We start from the raw sequence: 15,079 nt of genomic DNA, 5'->3' as shown, positions 1-15,079 counted from the left end.
TTAGGAAATACAAACTATCTCCTTTATTTGATCTGTTTTTTTCTTCTCAGTATCTTTTCAGATATAACCTTTGCTTTGCAGCACCCTTTCAAAGGGTGGTAAAAAACACAGAAGGAAGTAGATTCTCTTTGGTAATGAACATTAGAACCAAACACAAGTGAAGGAATGATCACATTGATCTCAACTATCAGTAGGTCATAGAGAAAGGACTTTTCACATAATTGTGTGCTAAAAAATGCAGACCTTTCTACATTAAAAAAAAAAAAAAAAAGGAGTCTATGTCACCTCATTAAGTTACCCAGTAACATACTGTATTTACTGTAAAGGATGGCATGTGAGATATATACTTCTGGTCGTCAGTTTGCAAAAGATAATCTGTAGGACTATCTCATCAAGGAACAAAAAATCCACAGTCTCTCTGGGCAACCTGTGCCAGTGCTCAGTCACTCTCACAGTGGAAAAGTGTTTCCTGATCATCAGCAGGAATTCTCCTGTGTTTCAGTCTGTGCCCATTGCCCCTGGTCCTGTCACTGGGCACTGCTGGTAAAAGCCTGGCTCTGTCCTCTTTGCACTCTCCCTACAGGTACTTTTATACATTGATGAGGTGCCCCCTGAGCCTTCTCTAAGCTGAACTGTCCCAGCTCTCTCAGCTTTCCCTCATGTAACAGATGCTCCAGTCCCTTCATCTTAGTGGCCTTTCACTGAACTCCCCCCAGTAGCTCTGTGTCTTCAGGAAGAGATGAGAAGCCCAGAAGCACAGCACTTCAAGTGGGGCCTCACCAGTGCTGAATAAAAGGGAAGGAACACTTCCTTCAACCCGCTGGCAGCTAATCCTCCTAATGCAGCCTAGCACACTGCTAGGCAGCTGTGCTGCACTGGCACATTGCTGGCTTGTGTTCAACATAGTGTGGCCCAGGGTGCCCAAAGGACTTTTCTGGAAAGCTGGAAAGCTTTCCAGCCTTCAGCCCCCAACATATACCTCATATAGCTGGGGTTGTTCCTCACCAGGTACAGCACTTTGTACTTCCTCTTGTTGAACTTGTACAGTTTAGTCCCTGTGAAGTTCCCATCTGCCTGTTTCTCCAGCCTGTAAAGGTCCCTCTGTATGGCACATGACCTGCTGCCATCTCAGCTGATCCTTCCAGTTTTGTATCATCTGCAACTTCTGCCCGATCATCCAAACCATTAATGAAGATGTTAAACACAACTAGACCCAGTATTGATCCCTGGTTTACACTTACAGAAGTCCTTGTTGCCCTTAACATCTGTGACTCAGTTCCAGGTAGGCTCTGACATTCTCAGTTGTATATCTGCATACTTGGACAGTGTGTCTGTATTCCTCCCAGGTTACACATCCCTGTTTCTGTCTCCTGTATATTTCCTGTTTATCCCTGTGTGTTGTCAGAAACTCCTTGCTCAACCATGCAGGTCCATGTCATTTTTGCCTGACTTCCTGCTCGCTGGAATGGACTACTCTTGAGCTTAGAGGAGATTAATACCAACCAGCTTTCTTGGGCCCTTCTTCCCTCCAGGGCCTTATCCCACACAACTCTTCCAAGCAGATCACTGAAGAAGCCAAATTCTGCTCTCCTGAAAGCCAGGGTTGTGGTCCTGCTGTCTTTGACACCTTCTTTTAAGATCCTGAACCCCAGCATTTCATGGTCACTACAGCCAAGGCTGCCTTCAACCTTCACATCTGCAGTAAGTCCTACCTTGTTTGTGAGTACAAGGTCCAGCAGACAACTTTGGTCAGGAAATGCACTCCAGAAACTCTAGGATTGCTTGTGCCCTACTGCTCTCCTGCAGCATTAGGTTACATTACAACTCAGATGCCATCCCTAACTCATTTCATGGTCAAATCCAAACTCTTCAGATAAGGTCACGGTGCTGCTTTACAATCAAGTCAGCTGCTCTGTCAAGGGATACAGCAGAAGACTTGAGTACATTTGTTGCTAGAGTTAATATTACATTAGAGATGTACCTACAATTTGGCAAAAAAACCCAACTGTTAGCCTACAAAATCCACTGAATCAATCCCTCTTGTAGTACTAATCAAATATGCTCCCCACAGCTTAGACATGGGAGAAGGCAGGCAGTAGGAATTGTCTTATCAGGAGGAATAAAACTAAGACAAGAAAAAGGGAAGTAAAGTGGTATCTTCAAGACAGGAGCTGAAGAAGAGTGGTAAGAGAGAGGCTAGACAATATTTAAACACGCTCCTTCCAAACCTTGGCTTTTCTCTACTGAACAGCAGATTCCATTGCCAGCACTGAAGTCAGGTGTATTTTATGACTCATTATAAACATCAAATCAGTTACTTTTCTTTGGAACTTCTTTTGAAATGAGGAAGATTTTTTTTTCCCCCTGGTTGCTACATCAGTTCATGCAGGGGTTTCGTATGTCCTCCCCATTTTTCCATACAAATACAGTTTCAAATTAATTAAGGAAGAAAAAAAACACAGGAAAGAGAGAACACCTTGTATCTCATACAATAAGGAAACAATCTGTGGCCTGAGTGGTTGCTAGTTCAGTTTAAACAACGGTTGTGAGTGGCACAGAAGTGGAAGGCCTAAGGGTAAGGCAGCAGAACAGGGACTGCACAGAAAAGTAGGTCAGTCCCACTCCTCAATTCACTCACAGGTACGATTGCCACAGAAGTTAATGAAAAGAATAAGAATGATTTCAGAAAACAAACAAACAAACAAAACCAAAACAAACAAAAAAAAACCCCCACACACAAAAACCCCCACAACAAACAAAAAAACCCACCACAACACACACACCTCGCTTCCTTCCAGTTCCTGACAGGAATGGTAATTTTTTGCAAGTGTTTCACAAACTAGTCATTCATAGTCCAGGGTGGCTCAAGTTGGCATTACGTACATTCTAACTCAAGGAAAACAGCTCTCTTGAAATAACTATAAAAATAATCACTTCTCTATTAAACTTCCTAAACAATCATCACTCTTAGGTGTTCATAAACAATTCATGAATCAGTTTAACAACTGCAGCTTGGTGACCTTGGTGCTTTGGTGAGATTGGTGCTTTATTATTGACATTATAAACTCAGGAATATTAATTGTCACTCAAATCCACATGACCTTACAGCAACAAAAAGACAGAACTTTGAACATGTATCTAATAATGTTTATAATCTCAACAAAAATAATGATCCTTACAATCTATTCCTTAGTGCTATGCTTTTTCTTGGGTCACCTACACCGTCATTCTCCTACAAAAGCACTGTAATTAAATGTAACAGCAATTAAAATGCGTACAGCACACAATGATATTTCAAGCAAACATTCAACTATCTTGAATTTATTTTCTAAAAAGCTCTATACAGTGTACAGAATACTTTTTCTCATAGGTTATTCATAAACATTTAGTCTGTGTTCAAAGCTGTCAAATACCCATAAATACATTACAAACACACAACATAGATTCTGGAATAATCCGAATATCACAAAGATAAACTTTGAATCATTGATGCCAGTTGTCAAATTTCAAAGCATGCATTTGTAGCTTTGTTCTTAGTGGTTGTTTTGGGGGTTTTTTTTGCTGTTCCATATAATACAGGCTTTATAACTTTGCACCATCTTCCAAACCCCTCAGAATCTGTCATTCTCTGATCTAAGAAAAGCAAAAAAACCTACAAGACCTATGATCTCTCTGGCACAATGCCAGCAAGGTGCTAAATTCCACAAATAACCATATTTTTGCTTAAAAAAAATCAAAATAGAAAAACAAAACAAAAAAAAAATCAAAGGTTCATCAAGCTTCAGATATAGATGTCTCAATGTAAAATTGAACATTACTATGTGGAAAACAAAATGTAATGTAAACTTTTAAACTAAAGAATAAGAACTTTCAGTACAGCAGCATTTCTCACTAATTTTGATGGCCAAATTACATGTATACAACACATTTTCACTAAGTTCCTGGTGTTTTTCTACCTGGAATTCTGCCAGATTCTGCCCTTCTGTATTAAACGCAACATCTATAACATCCTGTTTTCTATAAAATGCATTCTGTAAAATGCAAGCATTTGATTTTGTTTATCACAAATAGTCTGTTACGACAAATTAATACCACCATGCCCTTTCTGATGTATGTTGTCCAAAATGTCAGCTAATTGTATTCATCTCTTTTCCCTGAATAATGACAATCCTGAAGCAAACTTAATGAACACATAAGAATAGCTTCTAATTACAAACAGAATCAAAAAGATCCTTTCTTAGCACCATCTTCAAATGTAAAGACATGAAAAATATTAGTTGTGCAAGTCCACCATCTGCTGGCCAAAAATTAACTTCGGCAAAAATATTCTAAGTGAAAATATTTTAATCAGTGGCATCCATAACTTTCCTCATGAACAGTTTGGCACCAGTGTTTTTTCCTTCTTTTCCTCTAAACCCCACTGGGTCTACAACGTGGCACTGACACTGCTGTCACATTAACTGCTCAGTCTGTTCAGCTCTTTTGCTCAGCGTCTATTCCTTTCACTGACATTTCTCCTTTGTTATTTACTTTTAAATAACATCCATTTAATCATAGCCATTAAGGTTCTTCTATTCTACCTATTACTGTTTTCTTCCCCACTCCTTTATTCCCTGCTCCTTACAACTTTCGGTGCTTTGTCTCCTCTCCCCATGCACGCAACAGCTGAGTTAAGATTGCTGAATGCTGCTCTTCTCACTTCATTCACCATTTGCTTTTTCTACCTCCCTTTCTCAGCCTCCCAATCTAATGAGAGTGCAATTCCACAAGAAGGAAATATCTGACCTCCTCTGTGACCAGTCAGCACTTCAAAATTGGATATTACTGCATTGCTCATACAACAGTAAACTTAAGATACTAAAGACCAAAGAAAACACATTTGTACATTTGTAAAAAGCTACATCAGAAGGTATTATCTGCCAATGTTGAAGAAGAAGAAGAAAAAAATATATAAAGGGCAAGCTTCTACATCTTGAAAGAAAAACTGCTTTCCTGTGCCCCATTTTGGTCTCTGCAAAGTAAAACCGCCTAGAATGTCTCTTCACCAAAACACCCCAAGTCAGAATCTTCAGTTATTTTTCTACATCATTTTTATACAGCTATTTGGACTTGCTGTTTTCTCTAAACAATAGACCATTGGACATTTATAGTTATCTTTCAAAGATCATACAACTCAGTGCAAAAATTGAATTGCCTTCAGCTATCTTGGCTGACCATATTTATCTTTGGACAGAGCCTTCAAGTAATTTTTCTTCTGTGAAGACATATGAAATATTAGCAGAGCCTCAGACCATCTGCCACAGGGAAATTCTACCTTTTTTCTTCTTTTAAATGATTGGAGAAGGCAGTTACACAGAACATGAAATAACTCAGAATCTCAACACATGATAGATACTTTTGGATAGAAGTTTGCCCTGAATTTGTAAAATCCTAAAATCATTTTGGAAATGCTAACAGTTCTTCTGTTAGTCTCATTACTTCAATAATCCTTTCAAAATCTAGTTCCTATAGCTACTTACACAGCCTAACTGATATCAATGGATATTGTTATTCTTTGCATAATGAGATCTATGTTAAAGTGTCACTTTTTATTTGTGGAGATCTTGGCAAGTAACCAGCAAAATTCATTTCCCTAGGAAGTTTCTATTTTATCTATTTTAATTCAGAGGTACATAGTAATTGTAAGCACATTTCCAGGAAACTGCAGGCATTCCAAGCATGTATAAAGTACAGCTATCCATCTTCCTCAGGAAAAGAGAGAGAAATAATGTATTTCATTTTAAATAACTTTAAAATTAAAAGATATCACTAGATTTCCACAGAGGTACAAAGATAACACACATACCGAAATGTTAATAAACAAATAAATAAATAGGAAGGAATCTCAAAGTTCTCGAAAGTTCAAAGTGAAGAAAGGGAAGAGTCTTATGATCAGGAAGAGTAGCAATATCCTACTAAGGACAGAAGTTTCTGACTCTTCAGATGTAGAGTTAATTTCAACTTTGCTTGGAGTCTTTAAAGTGGGTAAGACAAAGATTTCAAAACAAAGACAGATTGTCAGTCACAAAGCAAGAACGTATCCTGTAAGTATAGTACCCTTTAAGAGGGCTGGAAGAGATAAACCAGATAAAAAGCTATGCATACTTCATCATAAATGCTTCCATTGATATCTGCTCCATAAATCGGTGCCACAAAAGTCAAGTTCTTCCAGTATTTGCGCTCCAGATCTTCGTAATCTACGTATCTTGGGGTGCAGTATCTGCAGAGGAAGAGGTAGGCAAAGGTTCAGCAGAGTCTTTCAACAACCATCCTTCACAATGTACTATGTTTCTGATACTGCAAACTGAATTCTGATGTCACGTTATCCCAAATTCACTGAGGAATTATTAGTTGTCCTGAATTATTAGTTTAACAAGCCACCATAACATATAACCTCCTACCAGACAGCTACACTAAGTGAAGTCATACACCTACCCATACAACATTTTCTCGAATTTCCAGCAGCAAAACAGCACATCTACTGACTGTCCTCAGGCTGAGGCTCCCCCTTCTGTTTCTCTTCCATAAAAAAAGACACACATGGAAAAACCACTCAACTGAAAAGTATTTGGTATCTTCCTGAGTCACTACCAGCACTGCAAAGACACAGAGGTAGGTCCTGAGCAAGACTGTCTTAGAACAACTCGAATGTACTAATTCTGTCAAGTAGCAGCCTGTACTTTTCTCTCTTCTTCCTTTCCCAGAAAAACTTTTTGAGAAAAGGCATAATGTTTCAAAGAGCAGATATGAAAAATTCTACCATTCAGTGAAGAAAAAAAAACCACCACCACACAAAAAAACCAACACACACGTATAAGGGAATTTTTCTTTTTATTCTTTTAGTGCAGCACAGGGCACCATACTTTTATGTACGTAAATATACTTAGATATATACTTTTGGAAGGTTACTCAAACCTCATGTAAAATCTTGTGGGAACACAACACAAGCATACTACCATAGAAAACATCCATTAATAGCTTTTGCCTTAGGATCCTCTGTCAGGTCTCCATTCTCCCATATTTAGGTCTTCAGAAAAGAAAATCTGCTCCCTCATTATTGCAAATCTGAGAAGTTCACATTAGCACTACCAACTTACTACACTGGAACTACTGGAAAGAAAATTCGAACATACAAAAATTAAGTAGACCAGGAACATTTATATCACGCGATAACACAGAAAAAAGACAAGCAAGTTAGCAAAACATGTCTTAACCAAAGCATTCTCCACAATGGAGTTGTTTCAATTATTTCTCATGATAAGGCTCCAGAAATGAGTTTGTATTTCTGCTTGGCACTGAGTAATATCAATACATTAACTTAGTTACCCTAACACAAGTATCGTGATTACGGGATGCAGTTATGCCCATATTTCCCAGAGGTGAAAGCGGAAAAGCACTTTGGTTCAATGGTGAATTATGAATGCCTAAACAAATAAAAGATGCAATGCATTAGGCTGAGCACATATGGCCCTTTTAATGGCAAATATGATTTAATTTAGATGTTCATAGCCTTTCTCTCTTTCCCAAAGGAAATGGATAACTTCACAATACTCAAGAGCATTTAACAGAGAAGTCTTCTTCATTAAGGAACAAAATTATTTTACTTGGAGAATATGGTCTCTCAGCTACTTCATAGTTTAAGAAATATAGACTGCATTAAGAGTGTCATAGGAGGCTATATGACACATTTTCTCAAGGGCAGTGAAGAATATTTACAAAGACCCACAGCTAGTAATACAAGGTGTTTCAAAAAGATGGATCCAGCTTGAAACCACTGTATGTCTGCAACCATGAACTGCCTGTGAATGAAACTCTCAGTCCATACAGCAGGTGGAGGGAACATAGAGCATTTATTAAAAGGTTACTAAAACTTGGTAACTCATTAAACTGTTTGCAAATTTTTGTGTAATTGTAACATGTTGGGTCCATCTTTTTTAAACACCTGTAGATAAGAAGCCCTCCCAGCTGTTCTTAACTTCATCTATGATGTTGTGAACTGATTTCAGTAAAAAACTTAAAAACTGAAATCAGAAACACTTCCAAAATATCTTCCATGATGAAGAACATAATAAACTTAACTAACACTGTGATATATATTAAAACCTTTATAGTATTTTGCATTATCAAACTATTTTAAGAAATTACGATTTATTATTTTATCGTGCATTAATCTAATGTAAACTTTAAACATATATGAACAGGTGTAATAAAAAATTACTACGGATACCACACAGGTTTTATATTTTATTCTCCACTCTCGCAGTTACTGAAGAAATAATAATTTTAAGAACTACAAAATAGGTTCCCATTCCAACTTACCAGAGGAAGAAAACTGTAAATATGATAACATCAGTTTTTCGCAAGTAATAAATGGGTAGAAACATACTGATCCTTTTTAATTGAAGTAAGGAGATCAGTTTTGCACTTTTACAACGGCATGAATATTATGGAACATTTGCTGAAAAGCCTCTTTAAAAGCCTTTCACGTCCTAGTTTTTCCTAATCTTGATAATAGCTTCTCTTTTTACCTCTTAATTTCTTGAATGAACTTATGAGAGAAACTTTCCTTCAAACTAGGGCAGTGTTACCTTCCTTCATTATATTCAAATATCTTTTATCTCTAGGATCCTTTGACTCACCTTCCAGAAACTATTTTCAGTCAGTTTTGAGGAAATACAGAAGCAAAATTTATTCTTTTTATGCAGACAAAAGGAATGGGGAAAAATTCATCCTATTGCTTCCCTTTTCTTGGAATGCCCACCAATTTGAAACTTTTCAGTATAGCACCTAACCCTTCATAGACTTTTTTCTCCTCCCTTAATACCCATCTGGCCATAACTGGAACACAGGCATTTGCTAGGAGCAGTTGAGTTCTTTTACATTAATGCAAAAACTTCTGGGCGAGTTAAAAAATGTTGGTTAGAGAAATACATGATAATTCTGAAAAATAATTACATTCCAGTATCTAGGCCAAAAAAAATATTAAACATTAATAAGTGTAATCAAAATAAAACTCAGATATAAGTCTGTATCATCTTAATTATTTTCAACATAAACATTTGTTAAAACAGAAAGAAAAAAGGTAGACAGAAAGCATTATGTCTCAAGTTTTTTAGATGCTTTCTTGTTGCCACAGTACCAGATGCTTTCAGTGACAGAAACACAAACAAGATATATTGTGGTATCCTTCTACAACTTAGGAGACAGGAAAATATCTACTGAATAGGTGAAAAAAAAAACAAAACAAAACACACACACCAGCTGCCCAGCACAATTCAAAGAAACCACAATAAGTGAACAGATATTTGTCTTTTTAAGCAAGACCCCCCATATACATACTTGTCACTGTTGGCCAGCTGCTTGAACTCCTTCACTGTCATTGGCTTTTTCTGAATGTTGTACTGTGTGAAGAGCCCCGACTGGCCAGTGACCATCTGCTGAATTGGAGCAGGAATCACCAAATCTTCAATATCATCATAATGTTTTCTTGGCTTCCACTCCTTTGGTGGTATAACCTTTAAATTCAGAAATAAACAAACAGGACATCAATAGTTGCAATACCAACTCAAAATATTCTGGGGGGGGGGAAAAAAAAAAAAAAAAAAATCAAAAGAACCAGTGAAATATTCCCACACAATCAAATGAGCGCTTGTTTAACAGGGTGTTTCACAATAACTGACTGACCATGTAAGTACTACTAAACAATGCAGAAACCAATTAAAAATGGACATAGTGTCACCTCAGTTCAGAAGCGCTAACTCACTGATCTACAGCATTTCAATCATGTGCAACTGTGCAAACATTCACACGTGAAATAACAGAACAGACAAACATTTTATCATCAGAAAACCTTATAATTCACAAACATTTTGTACTCCACGATATAAAATTGTTATCCTCTGTTATCTACTGTCCAAACGTTATTTGGTGTAAACAGTATGAATAACTATTTCTTACTGAAAAATGAAAAAATATAGTTATTTTAGAGGACTTTAGATTTTAAAGTGTGTTTAACTTACTCCCCATAAAACTACAGAGTACAACTCTATTATATTGAGAGTTTGCACTAATTTAGATATACTAGTTTTTATATTAACGTGATTTAAACTTCATAATTAAAGAGTAAAGCTATATGCAGATTAATCAGTTGTAAAGCTAACACTTTTATTTCAAATACCACAGAATTGCCCAAAATCTAAGAAAACTCCTCAGCAGATTCCAAAGTGTTAGCAATAAAGTCATTAGGAATTTCAAAGAAGCCTGTAGTCATATCAGCATTCTTTAGCAGGCTGTGTAACTTTGAATATTCCTTGCATATACCATTTTATCTGGAAACATAAAACTCTCCAGACTTGAAATTATAACAGTTTGAAAACACAGGCATATTTAATATATATCCTTGGTTTTGTTTTGAACTTTTACTTGCCAAAAGGCTCAATGATATGTTCCTTGATCCACTCATTATACTAGTTATTTTCTGTGGTGCTCAAATCAAATCTTCACAAGCCTTGGCTTGGAAACTTTAAAAGCAACATACAACAAGGTAGGATGGCTTTCATAAACATGCATCTACAACATACAAATTACATTACCAGAATAATTAATTCCCATCTTAGAGGCAGCCATTACACTACGCTAGCTAGGCTGTTCCTCTAACAGCATTTCAGGATTCCACACAACATTGTCCTTTAAAGATTTTGCTATTACATCACTCCGACAAAGTAAATACTTGTAAAAAATAATACAGACAGATTCGGAGATCATTTTCTACCTTTGAAAAAACAAACACAAATGGGCAAATTGTAATGCTAATGTAATCAAATAGTCCACCCCTCAAAGAAATCTCATCAAGACCATTCATCCTAGTAAACACACACCAAAACTGAAACACCAAGCTGAAGAAAAGTTACAGATAGTAACATATTTCTGTACCTAATGGATGTCAGTCAGGTCTGTCCCATCTCTGTCCTCCTTCCTCGCTGCCTCACACCTGTGGGCAGAGCACTCAGAAAAGATCTTGGCTCCCAGAAAACAACTAAGATAACAGCAGCTCTTACATTCTCTTTTGTTCAAAAAACTCAAAGACACTGGAAAGAAAAACACTGACTCTGTCCCGAGCTGTTATCTTCTTGTTCTCAAACTAATCCAAACAACTGAGCCAGCTAGGAGAAATAAAGGTTTCTAACTGCATGAAGAAAATTAACTTGCCTTCAGTCAAACCAGCACAAACATAAACAGGCATTTTTATCCACTTTTTACACAGCTGCAACTCCCTCTTTTTCTTTTTTCCATCTCAGATTCCATGGGACTTCAGTTACACAGGGACCACTTAGCAAGTTTCAGTGTTGTTTACTTTTAGCGAAAAAAAAATAATTGAATCATCTTGTGAATCCTCCTTATTTCTTCCACAATATATTAAATTATATGCACATTAAGAAAATACAAAACGTTGGTTGGGAAGCAGAGAAGTTATGCATTCTGAATATATGCATAGAAATCAAATATGTGCACAGAGATTTCCATTTTCATGATTATTAAGCATGAACTTGTAGGTTTGGCTCAAGTATATGAATACTGAAAAGCAAAATTTGCATTATTTTATTTAATTCAAGGTCAGTGTGTTTTAAGCAATAAAAATATTTTTGTGAATACAGGTTCAAAAGATCCCCTTCCAGGTAACTGGATCATGTTTATTATAGTTGTAATTAAAGTATTAGTTACAGAACTGGATTCTCTAGGCATTCATATAGAATCTTAGAATCATTTCAGTTGGAAGAGACCCTCAGGATCATCAGGTCCAACCATATGCTAACTCTGGCACTAAACCGTGTACCTAAGAACCTCATCTAAATGCCTTTTAAACACCTCCAGGGATGGTGACTCCACCACTTTCCTGGGCAGCCTGTTCCAATGCCTGACAACCCTTTCCGGGAAGAATTTTTTCCTAACGTCCAATCTGAACCTCCCCTGGTGCAACCTGAGGCCATTTCCTCTTGTTCTACCACTTGCTACTTGGGAGAAGAGACCAACCCCCTCCATGCTACAACCTCCTTTCAGGTAGTTGTAGAGAGTGATCAGGTCTCCCCTCAGCCTCCTTTTCTCCAGGATGAACAGCCCCAGTTCCCTCAGCTGCTCCTCATCAGATTGTGCTCCAGGGCCCTCACCAGTTCTGTTGCCCTTCTCTGCACTCTCTCTAGTACCTCAAATATGCTAAGCATCATTGTAAAAGACAATAAAGTCCCTGCCCCAAAGAAGTTGTGTTTTCTAACAAAAGTTAGGGCAAGGACTGGATATGTTAAAATATCTGTCCAAAGTAACACACAGCTAGTCAGTATCAGAGACGGAATTAATGACTAGGTCTCTGAGCTTTTACCACTGACCTGTCTTACTGAAGCCTCTTCACATTCCCTGTAGTAAAAATAACCTCTTCAAAGTTAGGCAAGTTATGTTTATTCCATGTAAGCAACCTAGATCGAATTCATCAGTCAAGCCATTCAACGCTCCAATGTAAAAAAAAAAAAAAAGAAATACAAAACAAAACAAAAAACAAAACAAAAAAAAGAAAAACCCAAGGCAAGGCTTTCTCATTTATATACATCTATATATATGTATCTCAAACATCCTAAGCATATTAACACCATCTAGTGTTATTTAACACAATATATTTTCAGTTCCAGATAGGGATGTCTTCATTATAACTACCGCTCAGTCTCCTCCACGAATGCTGCACGTTAGTATAACTGAGGTTATTTCATAGTGCTATCGATGCATAAATTTCTGTTAAATCTTCTTCCATATTGTCATAATCTCCTGTTCTACATTTGATTCTAAATGTCACTGGCTACTATTTCTGTGTAGTTACTTCTGCCCCAACTCTTCTGAAAATTGTTTTTCTTGTACTTGCCAACATCTATTTTCAGTATCATGTTCCAAAATTACTTCTCTACTTGCCAATGAGACTGCAAATTAATTTAACTATTTCAGCCTATGAAAATACAGTTTGAGATTCCAAAACACTTCTTATTCAAGTAAAGAACGACTGATCTATCAGTGTGCCTTGTTTTTCATTTATTCTGTTGCTTTCATTCCTTGTTTTCCTTTTTAAAATCATCTGTAACAGTAAAACTAAAATACATTATCTATGCCTAAAACTCATTCCAGACTTTTAAAAGCCTAATTGTAATTTTTTAGCCAATTTGCTCCAGGGATGCCACAGTATACTATCCGCTCTGGAAAGAGTTTAGTGTTGTTTGCCTAGTACCTTAATAATTTGTTTCAGGCATAGTGTTTGGAACTTTTTTTTTTTCCTAAAGTCATTTTATTCCTCACACTGCACCTCTCCTACAATATGTGCAAGCCTTAGTCATTTTATCCCCATTTACATACATGTATTCCTCTGCACAGGTAAGACATCTTCTCTCCTTAGACTTTCATATTTAACTTTGAGTGTTGGGTACGCCTACTCTGCTTATGATCTCTGTTCAAAGGTTAAATTACTGTTTCTGTATATGCATATACTTTCTTTGGTAGTCTTCATTCTCTTTGGATTCATACTTGAGTCCGTACATCCTAGACAATACAAATTAGGTCCTCTCTAAGTTCGTTTTATACCACTATTGAAACAGGAAAAAATATTTTATTCTTATTATTTTAAAACCAATTTCCAAAACTCAGAAAATGTCCTTTTAACTTTCGCAGTATGAATTACAGACTTGATAAGATTTGTTTTAAAAATACTTAGTTGCTATATTTTTTATGTAGAAATATAAGTTTCAAGATATATCAAAAATAATGAAAATCATAATATAAGAAGTCTCAAGACAACTGAGTAATATGTATCAACTAACTGACAGGCTGAAAACAGCTAGACAGTCTTTAACTGCTGTTCTAGTATCAAGCAGAAGGGGAAAGCAGACCTACATGGTGTGGCTAGTAAAGCCCTTCCTCAGCCACAGCACAACTGAAACATGACTAATGTAATTAATCATTTTTAAAAGGTTTTGTTATGCTTTCTTGTATCATAGACATTATTCCAGGTGCCCTGTAAACCCAGGTCAGCAGATATCCCAGATTCATATAAACACATATATAAAAATATTTTTTGTGCTCCTGGTACTATCACATTTATACAACCTGTACATGAAGAAGAGCTTCCCAAATGGTTCTGAAACGTGACAGCTAGAATGGGAATTAAATCCTAGGTGTATGGCCAAAAATGGAGACACACATTTTCAGTCATACAAACATGCAGATATTAACTTCAAACAAGCCAAATTATACTATGCAAATTATCACAAATCCATGACTACATGGTCGAATTCTGCCCTTATCAGATATGTTCAATTTTAGTGACTTCAAACAGAAACAGGATGAAACTCTAAGTGCTGCAAGAGTAGTGACAAACTCTGTAAATCAAATCTCAGAATTATTTTTAAAACTCCACTAATTTCCAGTTTCTCTTAATTGCATGTATGTGTACAATTTGAGAGAACAGTAATCTGTAGCCAAACTTTTCCATCCCTACTATCTGATAATGAGATCTAATAATCATCTCATTGAGAGATGATGTTAATCAGAGAGCCAGAAAAAAATTTCATTTCCTTTTCTGAAAAAAAAAAAAAAAATTATTTCAATCTGATAAAATTACAAAATAAAGAGGTATGATTTGACAATGGCAACAACATTGCAAGGTTCATCCTTAAGGAAGTAACTCATAATCTCATCAGGAAAGAAGGTGGTTTCAATTTGTATTTAATTATATTAAAAAATAGAAGTTGTTTGAAAATTTAAAAATTAATACATGTTAAACAGTGTATCTGAAGTACTTTCTCTGAAGTACTTGGATTGTCACTTAAATTACTACAATGGACTCCCTGTTCATTTTCAACTGTTATGGGATTCTAATCTACATCTTGCAGCATTGCCCCATGGTGACTAAGACCACAGCCTGACCTCTGTTCCTCTGTTGCCATGATCACCATTTTACAGATTGATTTTTGACTAGATTAGTGCTAAAGTAAATTAAATACAGTATATGCCT

General features: G+C 36.4%; 1 protein-coding gene across 4 annotated transcripts in view; it reads right to left on the bottom strand.

The window, feature by feature from the left end:
• KDM4C (lysine demethylase 4C) overlaps window positions 1–15,079 on the bottom strand; it is a 265,656-nt gene that overhangs the window by 231,456 nt on the left and 19,121 nt on the right. For all 4 annotated transcript variants that reach the window (XM_065655476.1, XM_065655477.1, XM_065655478.1 and 1 more), the window contains exons 3-4: window positions 9,379–9,554; window positions 6,145–6,259 (exon numbers count right to left, since the gene is read on the bottom strand). In XM_065655476.1, coding sequence (XP_065511548.1) covers window positions 6,145–6,259; window positions 9,379–9,554 — 291 coding nt within the window. The remainder of the gene's footprint in view (window positions 1–6,144; window positions 6,260–9,378; window positions 9,555–15,079) is intronic.

This window comes from Caloenas nicobarica, chromosome Z (assembly GCF_036013445.1).
Source record: "Caloenas nicobarica isolate bCalNic1 chromosome Z, bCalNic1.hap1, whole genome shotgun sequence".
Classification (NCBI taxonomy): Eukaryota; Metazoa; Chordata; class Aves; order Columbiformes; family Columbidae; genus Caloenas; species Caloenas nicobarica.
The sequence above is the reverse complement of the archived record's forward strand: the minus strand, read 5'-3'. Positions and strand labels throughout refer to the sequence as shown.